The sequence below is a fragment of the Erythrolamprus reginae genome, chromosome 3, assembly GCF_031021105.1.
Source record: "Erythrolamprus reginae isolate rEryReg1 chromosome 3, rEryReg1.hap1, whole genome shotgun sequence".
NCBI classification, from domain to species: domain Eukaryota; kingdom Metazoa; phylum Chordata; class Lepidosauria; order Squamata; family Dipsadidae; genus Erythrolamprus; species Erythrolamprus reginae.
This window is the reverse complement of record NC_091952.1, coordinates 145,223,121-145,244,478: the sequence shown is the minus strand read 5'-3', so window position 1 is coordinate 145,244,478 and position 21,358 is coordinate 145,223,121. Positions and strand designations below refer to the sequence as shown.

The window sequence follows — 21,358 nt, the reverse complement described above, 5'->3', positions numbered from 1 at the left end:
GATTCTTGATGAATGTATCTTTTCTTTTATGTACATTGAGAGCATATGCACCAAGACAAATTCCTTGTGTGTCCAATCACACTGGGCCAATAAATTTCAACTCAATTCAACTCAATATGTAATCTAACAGTGATTTTTCCCAATCTAGCTGTCTGGCATCTTTTAAATTGAAAGCAATAAACAAAATATTGTTCATAATTTAGCATCTACAGATTAAGAAAGCACTGCAATATAATAATGGATGAAGGATAAATATATATACAGTATGTATATACTGTATACTGTATATTTCAATTCCAATATTTCCAATTCAATAAACAGCCATAGATCAAAGTAATCTAAGTGCATAAACAAACTATATTAAGGAGGATTAAGTACTGGTAAATGAGACACACCTGGTTTGGAAGATGACTGAAAAACAAACGTAGGGTGCGAAACTGTAGTGGCAAGTTATGGGTTCGAAAGGAAGCAGTTCTTAAAACAGTGACCCAGTGCATGTTGGAAAGTTTAGATAAGCACATCAACTACTGTCGTGTGATACTTTTAGTACATCAGATACATGAAGTATTGCCTTCATTTTAGCCAAAGATGAGCAGAATTATCTATAAAGAATAAGACATGCAAAGAAAATGGACAAAAGGAGAAATCATATTGGCCTAATGTTTAATACTACAGCAAAGCTGCAACATAATTACAGAGCAAAATAAATAATAAATAAACTTCTTGACTCTTCCACTATAGAGCTTAAGAGGTATACCGAATCTATTAGAAATATTAGGGCAAGATATGATAAGCATAAGGATCACACAATAAACTTTATGACACAGTACAATTTAGGTCTGGCATAACTGTCACTCCTACTGCCAATATTAAGGAGATGGGTAACTTAAAGTAACTTCTTTGTTGCAGCCCACATAACTTGTATTGATAAAAATGAAGGGCAGAATTTCCTGTCATTTTGAAGCAGGAAGCACACAATTTAGACACAGGAAGAAAAAAGATCTCTCCAAAGCAAAATCATGCCAAAGAGCTAAATTTCATGAATTTTGCATCCCTTTCTTGTTGCGAGTCATGCCGATGCAAAAGGATTTGTCACTCCTGGCGTTAGCCAACTCTCACAACCATTGTTTAATATTAATCAGATTAAGGAATCGAGAGAGGCGAGAATGGCTACTAATGCTTAAAATGAAAAATTAAACCGACAAAGGGCTGTGCAGATAAAAGTTCTAAGTGAGCAACTGTTTCCTTATTATACCACGGTTCTCTAAAGCAGTGTTTCCCAACCTTGGCCACTTGAAGATATTTGGACTTCAACTCCCAGAATTCCCCAGCCAGCATTCGTTACCTGGGGAATTCTGGGAGCTGAAGTCCAAATATCTTCAAGTTGCCAAGGTTGGGAAACACTGCTCTAAAGCTCCCATAAAGCGCACGAAACATTCAAAGGAAATTTTCTAAACCAATGAGAAAAGTCCCTCTTGAAGAAAAAAAAGCTTAGGTCAACTTCCTAAAACGACAGTATACTCCTCACCGGAAGTCAATCGTTTTCAGTTTATCGGTCAGAGATTTAAAATGTTAAAGCCAGTTTTGCTCAACCTTGGAGAAGTTTTAAGATAGGTTGATCCCAAAGCCCAGCATTTCCACATAGCAGACTGGCTGGGGAATTCTGGGAGCTGAAGTCCCCTTATCTTTTAAGTCGTCGAAGTTGAGAAACACTGCAAGAAATTAAACCATTTCATCCACCCCGCTTCGTTAAAGGCTACAGAAATATGACGCGTGCCATGGACACGTGAACAAACACAATCGTTTGAAGGTTTGCAACTACAGTACTAGAGTCTGTGCCTAAAGCATAAAGTAAAAGCAAACCGCATAGCGCGCGTTCCTTCAGCCTCCAGGTTTAGACTTGGGAGCATCCGGCGCTACCGGGGACGGAGAAGCTCCCGGTCGTTTTGAAAAAAAAGGCCGAGGCCTTTCCTCCCCACTTCCCAGGTGCCTCTAGTCAGGAAGCCCTTCCGACGCCTCGGCGCCTGCCCTTCGCGAGCGCTGGTTGGGCCGGGAGGGCGGGGGGGGGGGGAGGCGTCGCTTTCCGGCTTTCCGGGCTCTTCAGAGGCAAGATGGCGTCGAGCAGCGGGGTAGGTGATAGGTTTGTGTTTTATTCCTCCAAAGAAGAGAAAATAGGCTTTCTGTTCTAGTTCATTTGCTGAGAATTGTAACGCAGAGTTGGAAAGGCCTCCGTGTAATTTCATCGGCTGAGATCTAAGGGCCGTAAGAAAAGGTCTGACTTGATAGGTTTGGTTGTGTTCTCTCTGCATGTGTGTAGCTGGGACCCCGAGGAGCCTCTGTGGGCTTGGCCATAGTCACACCAGAAATCGGGAAGCTCCCAGGATAAGACAATAAGCTGATAGATTGTTATATCTTTGTATACCACCAATACGTACTTGAGAAAACAAACAAACAAATAAAACAAATAAACAGGCTCCTTCGTTAAAGAAGGAGACTAAAAAGTTTGCTCCTGTAGTATGCAGATTTCATGGTTACATACAAACTCTTGGATCTTAACTCCACAGCATCTAAAGGTTTTAAATGATTTTGGAGAAACAGCTTGATTTTATTGCTTATGAATTTCTTTTTATGGGATTTCATTTTAGTAGGGTCCACAGGTTTATGTAAGTTCATTGGCAATTTTATTTTCAGTTACTTTCCTGTTGATTCTAAGTACAGTGGTACCTCGTTATTCGACCATAATCCGTTCCAAAAGTGTGGTCGAGAACCGATTTGGTCGAATACCGAATTAATTTATCCCATAGGAAATAATGGAAATGGGTTTAATTGGTTTCCAGCCCCTATTTCCTTTATTTCCTATGGGATAAAGATCTGAGGAAGGGTGGGGGCAGCTGCAATACCGGCAGTTTCGGGAGCTCCTTCTTTCCCTTTAAGCACCAACTTTCTCCTTCTCAGCGAGGGCGGCTTTCCTTCGAGCAGCAGCAGCGCCGGGAACGTCAGCAGCTTCCGTTTCTCGTGTGACGTTCCCGGCGCTGCTGCTGCTTGAAGGAAAGCCGCCCTCGCTGAGAAGGAGAAAGTTGGTGTAGCTGCTTAAAGGGAAGAAGGAGCCCCCGAAACTGCCGGTATTGCAGCTGCCCTCACCCTTCCTACACCTTTCCGCTCCAAGCTGTAGGGAGTGGGGGGGGGGCTGCAATACCGTCAGTTTCGGGGGCTCCTTCTTTCCTTTAAGCAGTTACACCAACTTTCTCTTTCCCGAGAGTAGCAACGGCAGCAGAGGCTTTCCTTAGAGCAGCAGCAGCGCCGGGAACGTTCCCTGCTGAATGAAAGGCATTCGGCTCGGCTCGGCTGTTTGAATTCCGAAGCTTTGTTCGAATTGCAAGGCAAAAGTTTTTGGATTTTCCTGGTCGAAAACCGATTTGTTCGAGCTGAGAAGCGTTCGAATACCGAGGTACCACTGTATGAGGTTAGCCACATAGTGGGTTCACTTATAATAGACAAACGCTTGAACAGTGCACTAAGCTAAAATTTTAAACAATAATATACAAAATAAAATTTTAGAATAAATAATTACAACAGTTAATTTAGTTACTGCTCAAAGTCACAACGACACTGAAGAAGTTATGACTGTTTTTCACACTTATGGCCATTGCAGCATCCCCAGGGTCACAATCAAAATTTGGATGCTTGGCAACTGACTTACTTATAACAGTTTCAGTGTCCTGGGATCCATCCCTTTTTTTGACATGACAAACAAAGTTCACTTAACAAACATTTTACTAACTTAGCAACAACTGTGGCAAGAAAGGATGTAAAATGGGGCAAAATACACTTAACAGATGTTTCACTTAGCAGAAAATTTTTTGGGCTCAATTGAGGATTACCCGTAAAGTTATATAGCGTTGGAATATTGTATTATGTAAGAAACGATGGTTTATGGATACAGTGGTACCTCTATTTAAGAACTTAATTCGTTCTGTGACCAGGTTCTTAAGTAGAAAAGTTTGTAAGTAGAAGCAATTTTTCCCTTAGGAATCAATATAAAAGCAAATAATGTGCGCAAACCCATTAGGAAAGAAATAAAAGCTCTGAATTTGGGTGGGAGGAGGAGGAGGAAGAAGAGGAGGAGGAGGACAGTCGCTGCCAAAGGAAGAAGGTGAGGTGAGGGGAATCAAAAAAATCCAAAACTTTAAGGCTTAAAAAAGAGGGATTCTGAGGCGGCGTGGAAGAGCATGCACCTTCCATACACCCGGCGCGAGGCTGCCTCCCATATACTGCGCCAGAGAGAGAAACCCAGGTGGGCAAGAGGGGGGTACCTCCCACTCCTTGACCGAAAGGCAGTGGCTGCTGCTGCTACCTGCTTCCTCTTCCTTCCCATGCTCCTCTTTCTCGCTCGCTTTGTAACTGGCGCCTTCACCCCCTTTTGCCTTTCCACGCCCAGATGCTCCGGGAGGCAACCTTGCGCTGGGTGTATGGGAGTCGGCGCGAGGGAGTCACCACCGTGAAGTGGTTTATACCCTCTCCATCGCCCAGAGAAAGGAAAATGCTCCATTCGCTCTGGGCTGCCAAAGCCTCCTTAAGCACCACTGAAAGGCTCCTCTGGCAGCCCAGAAAAGCCTGAGATGGCCCGCATTAAAGGGGGAATGGCAGGAAACTGGCTGGGGCTTCGTGCCACTCTCAAATTTCCTGTGAAATTTTTCTGGGCTTCTTAAAAAGATACAAAAAAAATCTTAAACACCCGGTTCTTATCTAGAAAAGTTTTTAAGTAGAGGCGTTCTTAGGTAGAGGTACCACTGTAATAGGAACTGGGTTGATACATTTTAAAGCCACAGAAATATATATATATATTATCATCAGTCTATATGCAGTATCAAAAAGGTTGGAAAATAACATGAATAGGGTCATTGTGCGTTCTCTGCTCTTTGTATCTCAAAAAAAGATATTGTAGAATGAAAAGACAAAAAAATACTAACAAATTTGGAAACCTGATTTAATTGAATAAAACCACAACGTAAACATAGTATCCAATAAGCAGCATTTCTAGATGGCACATGGTGGCTCTGCTTCTACATGCATATGCAGACACCAAGAGCTATTTTGAAGTAGCCACATGAGCATAGAAGAACTACCTGTTTTATTGATGCAAAGAAATATGCTATGTGTGTACTTCTACACTTTGGGAAGCAATTTTTTCAGAGGATTTGAGCCACCCTAGTATAATACTGCAAAGCAATGTGATGGCTCAGTGGTTAAAGATGCTGAGCTTGTCACCTGGAAAGATGGCAGCCTGGATTCAAGAGCTGAGTGCTGAAAGACGGGGTGATCTCCCATTCCGTCCACCTAGCAATTTGAAAGCATTGAAATGTGAATATAATAATAGGTACCACTGTTATCTTCAATGGGAAGATAACAGCATTCCATTGCCTTTGGCGTATACTCATGCTGGCCACGTGACCAGGGACCCTGAAATGTCTTCAGAAAATACTGGCTGAAATGGAGATGAGCACCATGTCCTAGAATTGGATGCGATCGGACAGAGAAATCTTTACCATTCAATTTGGTATTGTATATGCGCACTTAAATCAACCGGGTGAAATGCTACCGGTTCGAACTGGTTCGGAAGAACCAGTAGTGGACATGTGGCCTGGGTTGCCAAACCGGTAATGACTGCTGGCTGGCCATGCCCCCAAACCGGTCCCCTGGTTGCCCTGCACCGCCCTGCTTGCCTGCCTGAAGCGCTGTGCCCATGATCTGCCTGCCAGGTAAGCCTGCAAAATCACGGCCCCTGCCTTCCTCCAATACCAACCTGCCTCCCCTACTCCTTTCTCCATGGCCCGCAGCCCTGTCATTCCTGCCTGCCTTCCACACAGCCTTCTCGGTATCCCTATGAGCAGCTTGCAAAGGCAGGCAAGCATATCGGGCTGTGGGGAAGGGAGCTAGCAACCTACTACCTTCCCCATAGTCCTGCCATGCTTATCTGCTTTTGCAAGCTGGTCACAGGGAGAGGAAGAAAAAGAGCAAGAAAGGAAGGGGTAGAGAGAGAGACAAGAAAGAAAGAAAAAAAGAAAGGAAGGAAGGGAGTGATAGAAAAAAGGCAAAGAAAGTGATAGAGAAAGAAAGGAAGGGGCAGAAAGAAAGAAAGAAAAGAGAGAAATAAAGAAAGTAAACCTATTACCAGAATTGAGGCCAAAATTTTGGTTGCTAAGCAATAGGGTTGTTAAGTGAGCTTCACCACATTTTACAAGTTGGTCACAGCCACCGGTCACATGACCACTAAGTCACACCTACCAAGCCACGCCCACAGAACTGATGGAAAATTTTTGGATTTCACCACTGGTCAGAACACATTACACCTCTGCTCTATGAGCTGCATTGATTATCAGTTTCCTACTGGGTTCGATTGAAGGTACTGATAATGTGATCGATAAGGTTCTACATAGCATGGGACTGGACTATTTGAAGGACTGCCTCTTCCAAAAGAGATGATACCCATCTCATCAGATCCTGCAGGAAGAGCATGTTGCAGATCCTATCCACATCGGAATGTCATCCGATGAGATCCATGAGAGCCTTTTTTGATGCAGCACCCATCTTTTGGAACATCATTCCATCCAAAGTTAGATTGGGCTCACCTTTCTTGGTTTTCTGGAAGAGCCTGAAAACATGGTTTTGTTATCTGGCCTAGGGATACTGTAACTATGGATGGTGAAATGGATGGAATATAAATTTAATAAAATAAATTAAAAACACTCATATGAAGCCTGTAAAGTTGCTGAGGAAATAGTGTTCTATCCCATAGATTATTTGTAATTATTTGTAATTATTTTTGTTATCTGGTTTTATAGTTTTGTCTCTTAAGTTTATATGCTGCTCAAAGTCTGGAATCTGAGATGGGCAGCTAAAATGTTCATTGAATAATTATAGGTCATAGTCCCTCTTTATCTCTTGTAGTTAGTAAGCATGGTAATGGGATATAGCCAAAATAATTTATGTGTTCAACCATAAGTTGGATAGCTATTGCTTGAGATCCTTTATAATAATAACATAAAATATTTTTATCAAATTTATATGTTGCTTATTTTGCTAAGTACTACTTTAAAATGTTAAAATTCATTTGTTAAAAAAATGATTTAAAGAAAACTTTAAAATATCTTCAATTTTTATCTGATTCTGTAATTCACTAAAACAAAATACTCAAAATCTTCATTTATTTGGAATGATGAAAATGTTGGAAAGACTAAAGCAAAGCTGCCACTATTCAGTCCTGCAATATTTCAGCACCTTGTGATCAACAGATAGCAAGCGATATATTCCATATTATCTTTATCTGTTGCCTGTGTTTCTGCTATGGAGTTGGAAAGGTGTATGATTATGCTGGAGTTGAAAATCAAGACTTTTGACCACACCAGTGGTGAAAACTTTGAAAGCATACTGATCGTACTGACCATTGATTTATTTTTCCTCCTGGCTGATATAGAGAAGATGCACATTATATAGTTCCTAAATCTGGGTGCACAATAAATGTTAATGCAGAAGTGAGATGGAAGAGTAAGCATGCCGCTTGAGTGCTTGATGACAGGGAAGTAGTGAATATAAAATATGTTATATATAAAATATAAAATATGCCCTCTGGCTATGAAGTACAGTTCATAGGGCTTCAGAGCATTCCAAGATATTGCTATCCAGTTTCCGGTTGAATATATCCACCGAAGGAGAATTCACTCCTACTTAGTGCTATAATCAAATAATTTTTATTTGGAACGTTTTAATAATGATTAAATGTCTATGGAGATTCTCAGTCATCCACATCATGGTCGAAAAAGGACCTTTGGGTTAATAATGACTGGAATCTCCCCTCTTGCAACTTAAAGCCATTGTTCTCTACCTTCTTGGGATACAGATAGTCCTAATTTAAGCACCATTGGCAATGGAACTTCCTTGCTAGCAACTCCACCATTAAGCAATACATGTGACTGGTGGACTTACAACCTTACTTCTGCTACTTAAGGTATTCTTAAGCAAGACATCACAACTTGCAATTTTACTGCCAGCTTCTTCATTGACTGTTTTGTCAGAAATCAAATGTGAAGTACACAAATTGTGATTACACGACAGTGGGACACTGCAACAGTTATAAATGCCTGTTGTTTGCAAAGTGTTTGAATCTTGTTCAGGTGACCACGGGCATGCTTTGATGGACTTCCCATGAAGTGGAATTGTAACTTCAGAATGGTCACTAAACAGAGTAGCTATTTAGCAAAGTCTATCTGTAATAGACAGCAAGTTGTGATACTTGAAGAAGTACTTGCTCTTCTATTACCCCTCTTTTTGTAAAGGCAAATATATATCCAATTTCTTCAGTTTTACTCCTATGACTTAGTTTCAAATTTGGGTAATAAGCTCAGGAAGAGGGTAAATAGTTAAGTGTCAGAAATAGTGTAATTTGATTTTCTGCACCAGGCCTTTTTCAAACTGCCCACTCTATGCATCTGATAAAGTGAACTGCAACTTACAAATACGTAGCTTTTAATATAAAATTTGTTAGTTGGAAGAGGTGCTACCATACTCCTGTTTTTCCCCCACCATAGACTAGCGTAGCTGTCCTCCTAAAAATCATCAAGCGGAAGATGTTTATTAAATGTCCACAGGCCACCCAACTGACAGTGATAACATATGGCCTACAGCAATAAAAAGCTGTCTTATATACTGCTTCATAGTTCTCTATATCCCTCTCTAAGTTGTTTGTTGCCAGGATATTGTCCCCAAGAATCTAGCTCCTCATTTTACTGACTTTGGAAGGATGGAAGCCTGAATGAAGCCTCATTTTACTGACTTTGGAAGGATAGAAGCCTGAATCAATCTTGAGCTGGTCAGGATTGAGTTCCCAACACACATACCACATTTAATGAGATAAAGCCCCCTTTTCAACTATGAAATTTTTTTCCAATGTGCCTCTGCTTCTGGGTTCGGCAAAAGTTCGGGGTTCGGGAGGCTGCTGGGAAGCCCCCCAGCCCGGCTGTCACCTTTTAAAACAGCCGGGCCGCTTCCCAGCAGCCTCCCGAAGCCGAACGCCAAACCCGAACTTCCGTGTTCGGCGTTCGGAGGCTGCTGGGAAGCCCCGCCGCCCGGCTGTCACCTTTTAAAACAGCCTGGGGGCTTCTCGGCGGCCTCCCGAACGCCGAACCCAGAAGTTCGGGTTTGGCATTCGGCGTTCGGGAGGTCGCTGAGAAGCCCCCAGGCTGTTTTAAAAGGTGACAGCCGGGCGGCAGCGTTTTTTTGCGGGGGGTTTTTTTGGTTGCATGGATTAATTGACTTTACATTGTTTCCTATGGGAAACAATGTTTCGTCTTACGAACCTTTCGTCTTACAAACCTCCCCCTGGAACCAATTAGGTTCGTAAGATGAGGTATGACTGTACTTTTTTCCTTGTTTTCCTCCTCTAAAATCTAGGTGCATCTTATACATCGAACCATATGGTAGTTCAGTGGTTCTAAGATCTTGTCTTCCAGTTCCTTCAGAATCTTGGGATGTAATCCAGCTGGTCCTGGTAATTTGAACTTGTCTAGAGTAGACAAGTGTTCACCTGCCAAGTTCTTCCCCATTTTAACTTGTGTTTCTAATATGTTTTTGTGGGACTATTTTTGATAGGTTGGACTGTTTTTTCCCCTTTTGTGTAAAGACAGATCCAAGAAATGAATTAAGTAGCTTTGCTTTCTCCCTGTTGCTTATCATCTTCTTGCCACTTTCTCCCAGCAATGAACCAATTGTTTCCTTGACTTTTTTCTTGTTTTTAATATGTTGGAAGAAGCTTTTTGTTGTTGTCAATTTTTGTTCATTGTGAGCCTCAGTGTTCCTCGCATCACCTTTACAGGCTCAGGCTCTTTGCTGAGATTCTGCCTTAGTTATTTCTCCCTCTTTCCACTTTTTATACTTGCCCTGGTCTTTCAGTTTATGCAGCCATGGTGTTTTCTTTTGAGAGCTATTATTTTTCTTCTTCGTTGGTATTGTGTAGACTGGGCTTTTATAATCTCACTTTTCAAAATTTCCTGAGCTTCTTGAATTGTTTTCCCCCTGAGGATTCTCGTCCATGGAATCCTTCCCATGTTCTTTCTAAGTTTATTGAAATTAGCTCTCTTAAAAGTACAAGACTCTAGTTTGACTTTGTTCTACTGCTTGTGTTTGCATATTGTTCCAATATTGCATGACCACATGCCCCCAGGTTTCCTGTAGCTTCAACACCTTATTTCATCTCTGATAGTGAGAATTAAGTCCAATATGGCTGATCCCCTTGTTCCCTTCTCTACTTTTTGGATAACAAAGTTGTCTGCTAGGTTTGTTAGGAACCTGTTGGATCTTCCACTTGTCTTCCAGTTGATGTCAGTGTAGTTAACATCCCCCATTACTATTTTGATGTGCTTCCTACATACCTTAGTTAGCTGATTATCAAAATGTTCATCTACTTCCTCTATTTGATTGGGTGGCCTATAGCAGTGTTTCCCAAACTTGGCAACTTGAAGATATTTGGACTTCAACTCCATTCGCTGGCTGGGGAATTCTGGGAGTTGAAGTCCAAATATCTTCAAGTTGCCAAGGTTGGGAAACACTGGCCTATAGTATAGACCTATGGCAATGTCATTCTCTCCCTTTAATATTGACCCAATTACATTCAAGATAATTTTCATTATTGTTAAGCTCTATTTCTGTAGAGCTGTAGTAATTTCTTATATATAGTGCAACTCTGCCTCCTCTTTCTTTTTAAAATTAAATAATTTATTTTAAATAATTTAAATCCCTCTAGCTGTACATTCCATTTGTTGGTTTCATCCCACCAAGTTTTCATAATGGCAACAATATCATATCTTCTGTCATTTACTTGAATTTCTAATTCATTCTATTTATTCATCATACTCTGTGCATTGGTGTATAGACTTATATATACCACTTCACAGTGCTTTTACAGCTCTCCCTAAGTGGTTTTTACAGAGTTAGGATAATGCCCCCAACAATTTGGGTCCTCATTTTACCCACCTCAGAAGGATGGAAGGCTGAGTCAAACTTGAGACTGGTGAGATTCGATCTGCCAAACAGTTGGCAGCCAGTGATCAGCAGAAGTAGCCTGCAGTACTGCTCTCTAACCATTGTGCCTTTATTTTGTATCTCAAGCCAATGTACAGAATGTTGTTTTTTCCATAACAACAATCCTATGAGATAGAGAGGTTGAAATAAAGTTATTATTTCAAGGTTGTCCAAGCAGTTTCTCTGTCTAATGATCAACAAGTATTCTTGTTTCTAGTCCCAATACTTTTAACTTCTACCCATATGAATACCTATATGACTTTCTTAAAATATTTTTAATCTGTAAAATATCTGGTAGCATTCTTTTTAGTAGTTTTTGATTTATTGATCTCCTTCCTAGAGGACATACAGACCTGTGTGAGGGAGGGCAGCCTACCTAGGGAACAACCTCCAAAATCTCATCTAGAATCAGGAATTGGTAAACCATTTCTGTATTATTGCTGTATGGCTGTGGCTGCAAAGACTATCATGAAATGCTGTTGTGATTTCCAACAAACTGGTTTTTTGATTACATTGGATAAGTTTTTTTGAAATTACAAGCTTGACAAGTGAGTAGTTGAATTTAATTCCTTTCTACCTGCTTAGTTTAGGAATGCAGCTAAAAGACCTTCAAAAGACTACAGCTTCTTTTTATTATTTAGGAGAAAAGTGAAGCAGCTAGTAAATTGCTTTCTCTCAGGCATGGGAAACTTTGATTTATTATAGTATTGCTTCAGTGTAGTTCAATCTGGAAATACCCTCCTTGCCACCTTATTAATTTTTGCCTTGTAAATCATCTTTATTATTCTTCCTGGAAAAAATAAGCAGTGATTTAGTTTTGACAGGTTTGAAACTGCTTAACAGGACCCAGAAATAAATGAAACAAGGTTTTAAGCTGTTTGGGGCTCTTTTTGGTAGAATTTGCACTGATTCTGTTTTCGGTTTTTGGCAGTATAAAAGTAGGAGGAAACTTTGAGTTTATATACCCTTTTCAATTGAAAACTTTCATTTCTGTATATTTAGTAATGTAACTGTGAAAAAGAAAATACAAAAATGTTGATGTTTTGAGACATAAAATTTATGAGTAGCCTGCATTCTGCATTTACCACCAGTCTATCAAGTACAGTGGTACCTCTACCTATGAACACCTCTACTTATGAACTTTTCTAGATAAGAACCGGGTGTTCAAGTTTTTTTGCCTCTTCTCAAGAACCATTTTCCACTTACAAACCCAAGCCTCTGAAACTGTAACTGGAAAAGGCAGGGAGAAGCCTCCGTGGGGCCTCTCTAGGAATCTCGTGGGAGGAAACAGGGCCGGAAAAGGTGGGGAGAAGCCTCTGTGGGACCTCTCTAGGAATCTCTTGGGAGGAAACAGGGCCAGAAAAGCAAATTGAAATCTTTTAGATATAAAAATAACAACAAGAAATGTGCAATAACAATCACTAAATGAATAGTTGCAAGTCAAGGACTACCTGTAATGTTTTTAGGCATTTTCTTATAATTTATTTAGGGTAGAAATTAAAGAATGTTGAAAGAAATAACTAAAGAAAGTTTATTACTTTGATAAAGCAAAAGTGAGAGCTAGTGTGGTATAATGGTTAAAGCATCTGGTTAGAAACGAAGAAACCATGAGTTTTTGTCCTGACTTAGACATAGAGCCAGCTGGGTGACCTTGGGTTAGTCAGTTCTCATAGACTTAGGAAGGAGACAATGGCAAACCATTTCTGAAAAATCTTGCCACAAGAACTGCAGGGATTAATCCAAGCAATTGCCAGGAGCCAACACTGTTTCAAAGGCACCCTCCCATCCCAAAATAAATGGGATATTTGAAATCAGTTACTACTTTATCAAGTATCTTCATAATTGCATTCTATGTGTTGTTGAGCCGCTAAGGGGTCCAGAATAGAAACTGATGCATAGAAATATATTGCTGAGCTATGGTAAGTTGTAGATGGAGAAAATGATCTTACTGAGATTCGTAAACTCCTACTGAAATCCTGGAAGCAAAACTATGATAGTGGAAAAATAAGAAGCAGAGCTCTGACATTAAAATGCTTTATGTAGAAACGCTTGACCAATTTTAATTTTGATGTCTTATTCTAACTATCCCTTAGGCTCAGGCTTAGTAACAATTTAAAGTTGTAAAACTTAAGTTAAAATTAAAGCCTTTTTCCCCTCATGCTCTAGGTAGATGACAATTTAAGTAATAATAGGAATTAATATTAATTATTATCCTAATATTAATTCCTACTATATTAATATAATAAAATTAATATTTTTCAAATAAAATTAATAAAGTATAAGAAATCTTCAAACTATTTTTCTTCCTTATGATTAATATTTGAATAATAAACGAATAAACGATTATAATCCCTAACCATCGTGCTCATCTGAACAGAAGCTCTGAGTTATTTAGATGCCAGAGGGATGGATTTTCAGAGTCGGGGATTGTTTGCCAAAGGATATCTTGATCTCAGTTCTTTCTTCACTGTCTGGTACATAAACAGCATGTGGTGCACATGCAGTAGTTGATTTTTACACACTGAACAGAATCATTAATCCATGTGCTAGGTAAGCAAAGCATCCAGTTCCATTATTTTAAACAATAGTGCCTGCTTACTATGAATTGATGGTACTGTTTGTGTTACAAAGTTTAAAAAGTATTGTGTTGCTTTTTAACATTTGAGACTTGAATAGAATGAAACAATAGGATGGTGGTCATGTATGTGACAAAATCTTGAATAAGATAATCAAGCAAAGAATTTATGAGCATCTAGAAACAAACAAAGTGATTCTTAGAAACCAACTTTGGTTTGTTAAAAGCAGATCATACTAGATAAAACCTTATTGCCATTTTTAATAAGGTAACTAAATTAGTGGTCTAACAAAATGCTGTGGATATAATATACTTAGACTTCAAGTAAGACATTGACAAAGTAGACCACAATTTACTTCATGATAAGATAGAATAATATGGGATATATCAGGGGTCCCCAAACGTTTTACACAGGGGGCCAGTTCACTGTCCCTCGGACTGTTGGAGGGCCGGACTATAAAAAAAACCTATGAACAAATCCCTGTGCACACTGCACATACCTTATTTTGAAGTAAAAAAACAAAATGGGAACGTACTATTTAGAGGGGGGGAAGAAATCTGAAATTCATATATGTTTATGTTTTGTTTTTACCATAATTTTCTTTTGTTAACATCTGATTGGCTATACAAGGTTTTCCTGGCTTATAGAAAAATGTATAAAGAAAGAAGGAAGCACTTTGGCACAATGGTTAATAAGTTAGAAATATAATTGGTGTCGTACTTTTTGAAGGAACATTAAGGAGAGAATTTAATTAAAAGAAAATGAATGTAATTGGATGACAAAATTAGAAAAAAAACTTTTGCAACTTTTTTGATGTTTGCTATTAGTTACTAACAAAATACCGCATTTTATTCATGGAAAATTAGACGGTACATTGTGTTGTTTGAATGTATGTTAAGAGAAAAATAAAATAAGAAATTACACCCCCCAAAAACAGTCCTTCCTTCCTCTGTCCCTTTATTCATTTCATTCTTCCTTCCTTCCTTCCTTTCTTCCTTGTTCCATCTATTTCTCCTTCCTTCTTTTCTTCCTTCCTTCCTTCCTTCATTCCCTCCTTTCCTCCTTCCTTCCTCTCCACTTCTCTTTCCCTCCCTCTCTTTCCATTTTTTTTCTTTCTCTCTCTCTTTTCCCTCTCTTTCACAAAAACTTCTGTGCCCTGCCAGGACTGGAAATCTCTGTCATAGAGGAAGGTATGCAACTTGCAACTTTGCAGATCTTGCAATGTGCAAGGAGTAGCACAGCCCTCACCAGGCAGAGCAAAGTAATGATGCTGTTGTGGCAAAGGGTGGATGGCGGCATAGGTGGACCAAAGCAACTGGTGGTGGCAACCTGTGTCTCTTTCTCCCCCCCTGCTGTGGCTTCCTGTTGGCTGAATCCACCAGTGTCTGGCCCTGCCCCTTGCCCTCCCCTTCCCGTCACTGTCTCCTGGCCTGCGCACCTTGGTCTGAGGGAGATGTGCAACTTCCTCTCACCCCCTCCGCTGCTGCTGTTGGCACCTTCATGGCCTGCCTGCTGCTCTTGCAGTGCAGTTAAATTTAGCAGGCTTCACAACGGGGGAGACAGCGTCCCCTTTATCTCATGGAACCCATTATGAAACGGAACATCAGCTGCAGCTGGGGGTAAGTGTCTTGGGGTGGAGAGCAGGTCATGAATCTCCCCAAGTGACTGAGGTGCATCCAGCACCAACAAAGGCGGAAGAGGCGCCTGTGAGACCCAGAGAGCACCAGAGAATCAGAATCAGACAGACAGACAGACCAACAGGCAAAGAGAAAGAGAGAAGGGGGGGAGAAAGTTGAGAGAGAGAGGAGAGAGAAAAACAAAGGGTGAGAGATAATGGGGGAGAGATGCGGGAGAGAGTAAAGGGAAGAGATGAGAGAGGGAAAGGGGGAGAAAGATGAGAGAGATGAAAGAGGGTGGAAAGAGAAAACGAGATGAGAGACACAGAGACAGGCGGGAGAGAGAGAGACAAAGATAGGAGGGAGAGATGAGAGATGAGAGATGGCTCTTTGAGTGTTTAAGGTTGCAGAAACAGGTGGCCAAGCTAAGTGCCTGAAGGATCCCATCCCTGAAGTCTGAAAATTTGATGGGCCATGATCTAGACAAAGGGATAAAAGAGGAACCCATCAAATTTGTAGATAACACCGAGCACAAAAAAATAGCTAATACCTTAGAACAGGGGTGTCAAACTTGATTTCATTGATTTTGGAGTGCTGGGTGGGCGTGGTCAGCTCAATGTCACTCATGTCGGAGGCACCTATGTTGTCCTGGGCGGGGCTGGGGGGGCGACCCATTGTCCTCAGTGGAGGAAGGTAAGACCAGGGAGAGTGCCAAACCACTGTCCTCCAGAGGAGCCTTGCCATCCCTCTCAGGACATGCAGAGTACCCCCAGAGAGCGGCGCAGGCTGTCCAGAGTCCTAGGCAGCAAAGGGCAAATGCTCAGCCCGGCCCTCAAGATGCCAGGCCACTGGGACCCCATAGCCCAGCCCCACTTTCCCAGGGGGGTGCCCAGCTATACTTACCCCCTGGCACTTAGCAATATAAATTTTGGGCTCAATTGTGGTTGTAACTCAGGGATTTCCTGTATACATATATTGAGGTTCATTGGAAATGAATAAGAAGCTCATATATAAGTTTTTGTATTTTTCCAAATTTCATTTTTATATCTGAAAGTGAATTTGTGTGAAAGTTTAGCCATCAAGTAGAGTGCCAAGTACTATTTAGTTTTGTTATTGAATGTTTCTGCTGTCAGGCTTTGAATGTCACCTTTCTAGACTCTTCCCCAAGCTTGTGTCTGTCTTGCTGCTTCCATTAAGAGCTCAGGGCATTTTCTTCATTCCTATTAAATGTCCATATTGTCAACATATGTTTTCTACATGCTCTTAGGAATTTCTTTCTGTTACATGCCTGGGTAACTATGATCAAAATATCTTAGAATCAATGTGTTCGATTTAGCTTTCATGATTAACAGGCATTTGACAAGTAATTGTTTCTTATTAAATTTGATCCAGAGACCATCGGCACATTTTGTAGCCTTGAATTTCATATCTTAGATAATGTGCAGGTAATCTTTGATTTACGACCACAATTGAGCCCCAAATTTCTGTTGCTAAGCAAGGCAACAATTAAGTGAGTTTTGCCCCTTTTACGATCTTTTTTGCATAGTTATTAAGCATATCACTGCAGTTGTTAGGTGAATCATGCCATTAAATCACAGCTATGACTTCATCTGGCTTCTCCCATTTTCTTTGCTTTTTGGAAGCTGGCTGAGAAGGATACAGATGATGATCACATAACCTTGGACAGTGCAACTGTTATCAATACATGCAGTTGGCAAGCATCCAAATTTTGATTGCATGGCCATGGGGTTGCTGCAATGGTCATAAGTATGCTAAATCATTTTTTGCAGTATTGTTGTAATTCTGAGTAGTCGTTAAACAAATAGTTGTAAGTACCTGTAGTACTTACCTGTATCACTTCCTGTTATCTGCCTTGAGTCTAATACTCAGTATTCATTTTATTTACATGGTGATAGTCTTGTTTTATAGTTTAATGCTCTTGTATATATCTATACATTATTTCAAACCACAGAGATTTTGGGGAACTTAAAGGTAAACTGATTTTATTCATTATGTTAATTAGTATTGAACCAATCATAGTTCTACATTTTATCTTAACATCTTGCCATGTCCAGTTCTTAGAATTTTTTATTATAATGAAAAACTCCATATGAGATGGACACCTAGTAGGTAATAGTATTTTTCCATGTCATAATTTAATACTCTCTAGATTACTTCTATTACTTTTCTTGCATTTAATGACAGCATTTTCATTTTGGTTGTATCTCCCTGCATTTTTCTTAAAACTATATAAATACTTCACTTATCAATCTGCTGCCTTTATTTTTATGTAGTTCACTTTAATAAGCAATTTCTTACTTCTTGGTCTAGTAATTATCTCCATAGGCTAGTATTTATTTTAGACAGGAACAGTACCATGGTCTTTTCTCGCAAAACAAAAGTATTTTTGTAAGAATATTAATAACAATAAAACAAGTGTATCAAGAGTTGTGTATATCATGATGCTTCTAAATGGCACATAAGGAACTCCAAAGTGAAAGTCATTTTTAAATGGATGAAATTTTACATATTCACCAAATTTTATCATGTTGAAATGTTCTCTCATAAGGTTTCTAGATTGAGATTGAAAATGGTTATTTCTATTGATGTAGTCTAAAATTTCACCACCTATGCATACTGCCTAAAGAGATTGCTGCCCTTTGTGGAATTCAGCTGTTTTATGCCTTATCAGACGTTCTCAGTTCTATAGTTTTTAGAATTTGACTGTAGCAATAATAGTTGAAGTTAATGATCTCTGTATAAACATTGCCTGTTCATGCTTTTCCTGTGTAAGAGTTTTAGAGAAAATGAGTCTCCTACAAGTCAATATTTCATATTATTGTCAACACTAGACCTTTTTTGTTAACTGGAACATTACATTCTTTCCATCATAGGCTAAAAACTTAGACTTCCGCCGAAAGTGGGACAAAGATGAATATGAGAAGCTTGCAGAGAAACGACTTACAGAGGAAAGAGAAAAGAAAGATGGTTAGTAGTATGCTGACTATGCAATGCATTGCTCTATTTCATTAGTAGTTACTACATCAGTTTGTAGAATGAGATGCAAAGGACAGCATGTCAGAGAGAAGCTTTAGCGACCCAGTGTCACCTTGCAGGGAAGATGGGTGACCTAATAGGTAGATACATAGCTAGATAGACAGACAAGATGGCTAGATACTTCATCTTATGTTCTTTTAAAAATTATAAAAACTTATGCATTGTTTAATTTACTCATGTTCAACAAATTAAGAAGTTAGGCTTATTTGATCTTAGAGTACGGGGAATTAAAATTAAGTGAAGAACTTTCTTGGGAAGTAGAGGAAAAATATTTACTAAATATATTTATTATACTTTACTAAAATGAAGGTTTTTATATTTCAAAGATATACCAAATCATTCTGTCTATCTCTCTGTCTATCCTCATTAATTTTTTAAATTTATATTTTAGGCAAACCAGTGCAGCCTATCAAGCGTGAGCTTCTGCGACATCGAGACTACAAAGTGGATCTGGAATCCAAATTGGGGAAAACTATTGTTATTACCAAAACTACTCCTCAGTCTGAAATGGGAGGGTAAGGTGATAGAGATTTTGTATGTTAATAATGTACTAACATTTGATTAACAGAGAGGTTTGGCAACTAAACTTCCAGTAGTATTTTTCATAATGTATTTGGAAAGAGTGGGCAGATGATTGAACAAAATGAAATGAATCTGAACCACGCCAAGGTTGATAATAGTAGCATCCCTTCAGATTGTGGATTGTACAATTTGTGGATATTTGAGATTGAAATAAGTTAGGTCCCACAGAGTTGGCCTTCTCCGGGTTCCGTCGACGAAACAATGTTGTCTGGCGGGACCCAGGGGAAGAGCCTTCTCTGTGGTGGCCCCGACCTTCTGGAACCAACTCCCCCCGGAGATTAGGACTGCCCCCACCCTCCTTGCCTTTCGCAAAATCCTTAAAACCCACCTCTGCCATCAGGCATGGGGGAATTGATTCCTGTGGGCCGTCTCCGCTATACGTATGGTCTGTATGAGATGTATGATTGTTTTTATATTAAGGGTTTTTAATGGTTTTTAATTATTGAATTTGTATTGTTTTGTTGTAAGCCGCTCTGAGTCTCCGGAGAGGGGCGACATACAAATGTAATTATTATTATTATTAATAATAATAATAATAATAATAATAATAAAAAAAAAATTACACAGGTTAAGAAAGACATTGGATTTCTTTTATCAATTTCTTTTATCAGTAAATTATTTCAGTTAACATAAGAACACAATCAGTGCCCTGTTGGAACAGACTCTTCGACCAGCTAGCACATCAAATTGTTTTCACAGTGACCAGCCAGCTACACAAGAAGCCCATTAATCTTTCAGCTGATGGCCTTCAAAGCCAGACACTGCCATCAATGCTAAAAGTTTGTGCTCCCCATTATTTCCATGAATTGATCCAACTTTTTTTTGCAGCCAGCCAAGCTAGCAGCTTGCATAACATCCCATGGTAGCAAATTCCAAAGTTTAATCATATGTTGTATAAAAATTTTTGTCAATGGAGATTATCAGTCATTCAATTCATGGTTGTCCCAAAGGTGTTTTTACAAGGACTTCCTTATTTTTCTTTGAAGATGTTTTGCTTTGTATCCCAGAAGCTTCTTCAGAATAATGGAGAATGAGAAGGATTTATATTTTTTGCAGATGGCCATTTACATTATTTTAGAGTAGATGGTCATTGAGACCATTTGGAGATTTATCTGCAAATGGAACTGGTTCCTGTAATATTCAATTTTTGGGAAATCGGTTCATACTCCCACAGCATTCGAAGGGGATTCATCCCAAAGTTCATAGCTAAATGTCTATAGATGAACTCCCTTTGAATGGCATATAAATTTCAATGAAAGTCATTATTAATAACTGCAACCAATTATCTGTCCTGCCATAGAAGGTTTTGGCCACCGAAAACTATTTTCATTTGTCCTTGAGTAAATATGACTAAATATGTCTTAAAATAATATTGAGCCAGTGTTTTCTACTAGCTTTTGCTACCAACATATGTCTGAGTTTGATTCAAGAAGCTAATGTTAACACATGAAGTTCCATATTCCAACATTTTTCTTACATTTTTCTTTTTATATTATCTTTTACACAGCATACTTCTGTTCTTCAGCTCAAGGCCTTATTGCTAGATTCAAACAAAATTAGATCTATTTCACAAGAGATAAAACTTTTACATAAAGAATCTTTAGATTGTAGAATAAATTTGACCTCTTCTCTCTACTGGCTTTTCAAATAAAAAAATAAATCACATATCTTCTTTTTAATCTTCATTTAATAATTATGATCCTTGTGCTTGAAACATATAAGTAATGTGACTGCCCAGAACTCATAATTGACATCTTCAAGAGCAAAGATAGGATTTTCAATGGAAAGTGTCTCCTTGGCATATAATATATGCTTCGAGTAATAGTTCTCGCTTTTCCCCTTAGTTTTCTTCTGACTATTAGTAGCAGCCTGATAAAGATTCCTGCCCAGCTGCTCTGTTTAGGGTGATCCGCTCCCTTCTAAATCAGGGGGGAGTTGGGGAGCCCTTGTAGGGTAGTGCCAAGGAATTTAACTCATTTTTTGCTGATAAAGTCGCTCAGATCCGGGCGGACCTTGACTCCAATTGCATAGCAGTATCGGCTGACAATGAGTCAATCGAAGTGAATGGGGTTAAACGTCTTTGTCCATCTGTCTGGGAGGAGTTTGACTTGGTGACACCTGATGAAGTGGACAAGGCCATTGGAGCTGTGAGTTCCGCCACCTGTTTACTGGATCCGTGTCCCTCTTGGTTGGTTTTGGCCAGCTGGGTCCAGGAGATTGTCAACACCTCCTTGGGGAGGGGGGCCTTTCCGGCCCTTTATAAGGAGGCACTTGTGCTCCCCCTCCTCAAGAAGCCCTCCCTGGACCGAGCCGTACTTAATAACTACCGTCCAATCTCCAACCTTCCCTTTATGGGGAAGGTTGTTGAGAAGGTGGTGGCGCTCCAACTCCAGTGGTCCTTGGAAGAAGCCGATTATCTTGGTCCTTAACAGTCTGGATTCAGGCCCGGCTACA

At 39.7% G+C, this 21,358-nt stretch overlaps 2 protein-coding genes across 4 annotated transcripts in view; one reads left to right on the top strand and one right to left on the bottom strand.

Annotated features, from left to right (window-relative positions):
* The window catches only part of LOC139164583 (histidine--tRNA ligase, cytoplasmic-like), a 39,117-nt gene extending 37,012 nt beyond the window's left edge, over positions 1 to 2,105 (bottom strand). Inside the window, exons 1-2 of one of the 3 annotated variants that reach the window (XM_070746910.1) lie at positions 1,864 to 2,105; positions 396 to 602 (exon numbers count right to left, since the gene is read on the bottom strand). In XM_070746910.1, coding sequence (XP_070603011.1) covers positions 396 to 521 — 126 coding nt within the window. In that variant the 5' untranslated portion in view covers positions 522 to 602; positions 1,864 to 2,105. Of the gene's footprint in view, positions 1 to 395; positions 603 to 1,528 lie in introns of all 3 variants that reach the window. The other 2 variants (XM_070746912.1, XM_070746911.1) reach the window with 2 other exon arrangements.
* ZMAT2 (zinc finger matrin-type 2) overlaps positions 1,527 to 21,358 on the top strand; it is a 70,208-nt gene continuing 50,376 nt past the window's right edge. Inside the window, exons 1-3 of the mRNA XM_070746914.1 lie at positions 1,527 to 2,129; positions 18,160 to 18,253; positions 18,714 to 18,837. Of these exons, the coding sequence (XP_070603015.1) occupies positions 2,112 to 2,129; positions 18,160 to 18,253; positions 18,714 to 18,837 (236 nt within the window). The 5' untranslated portion in view covers positions 1,527 to 2,111. The remainder of the gene's footprint in view (positions 2,130 to 18,159; positions 18,254 to 18,713; positions 18,838 to 21,358) is intronic.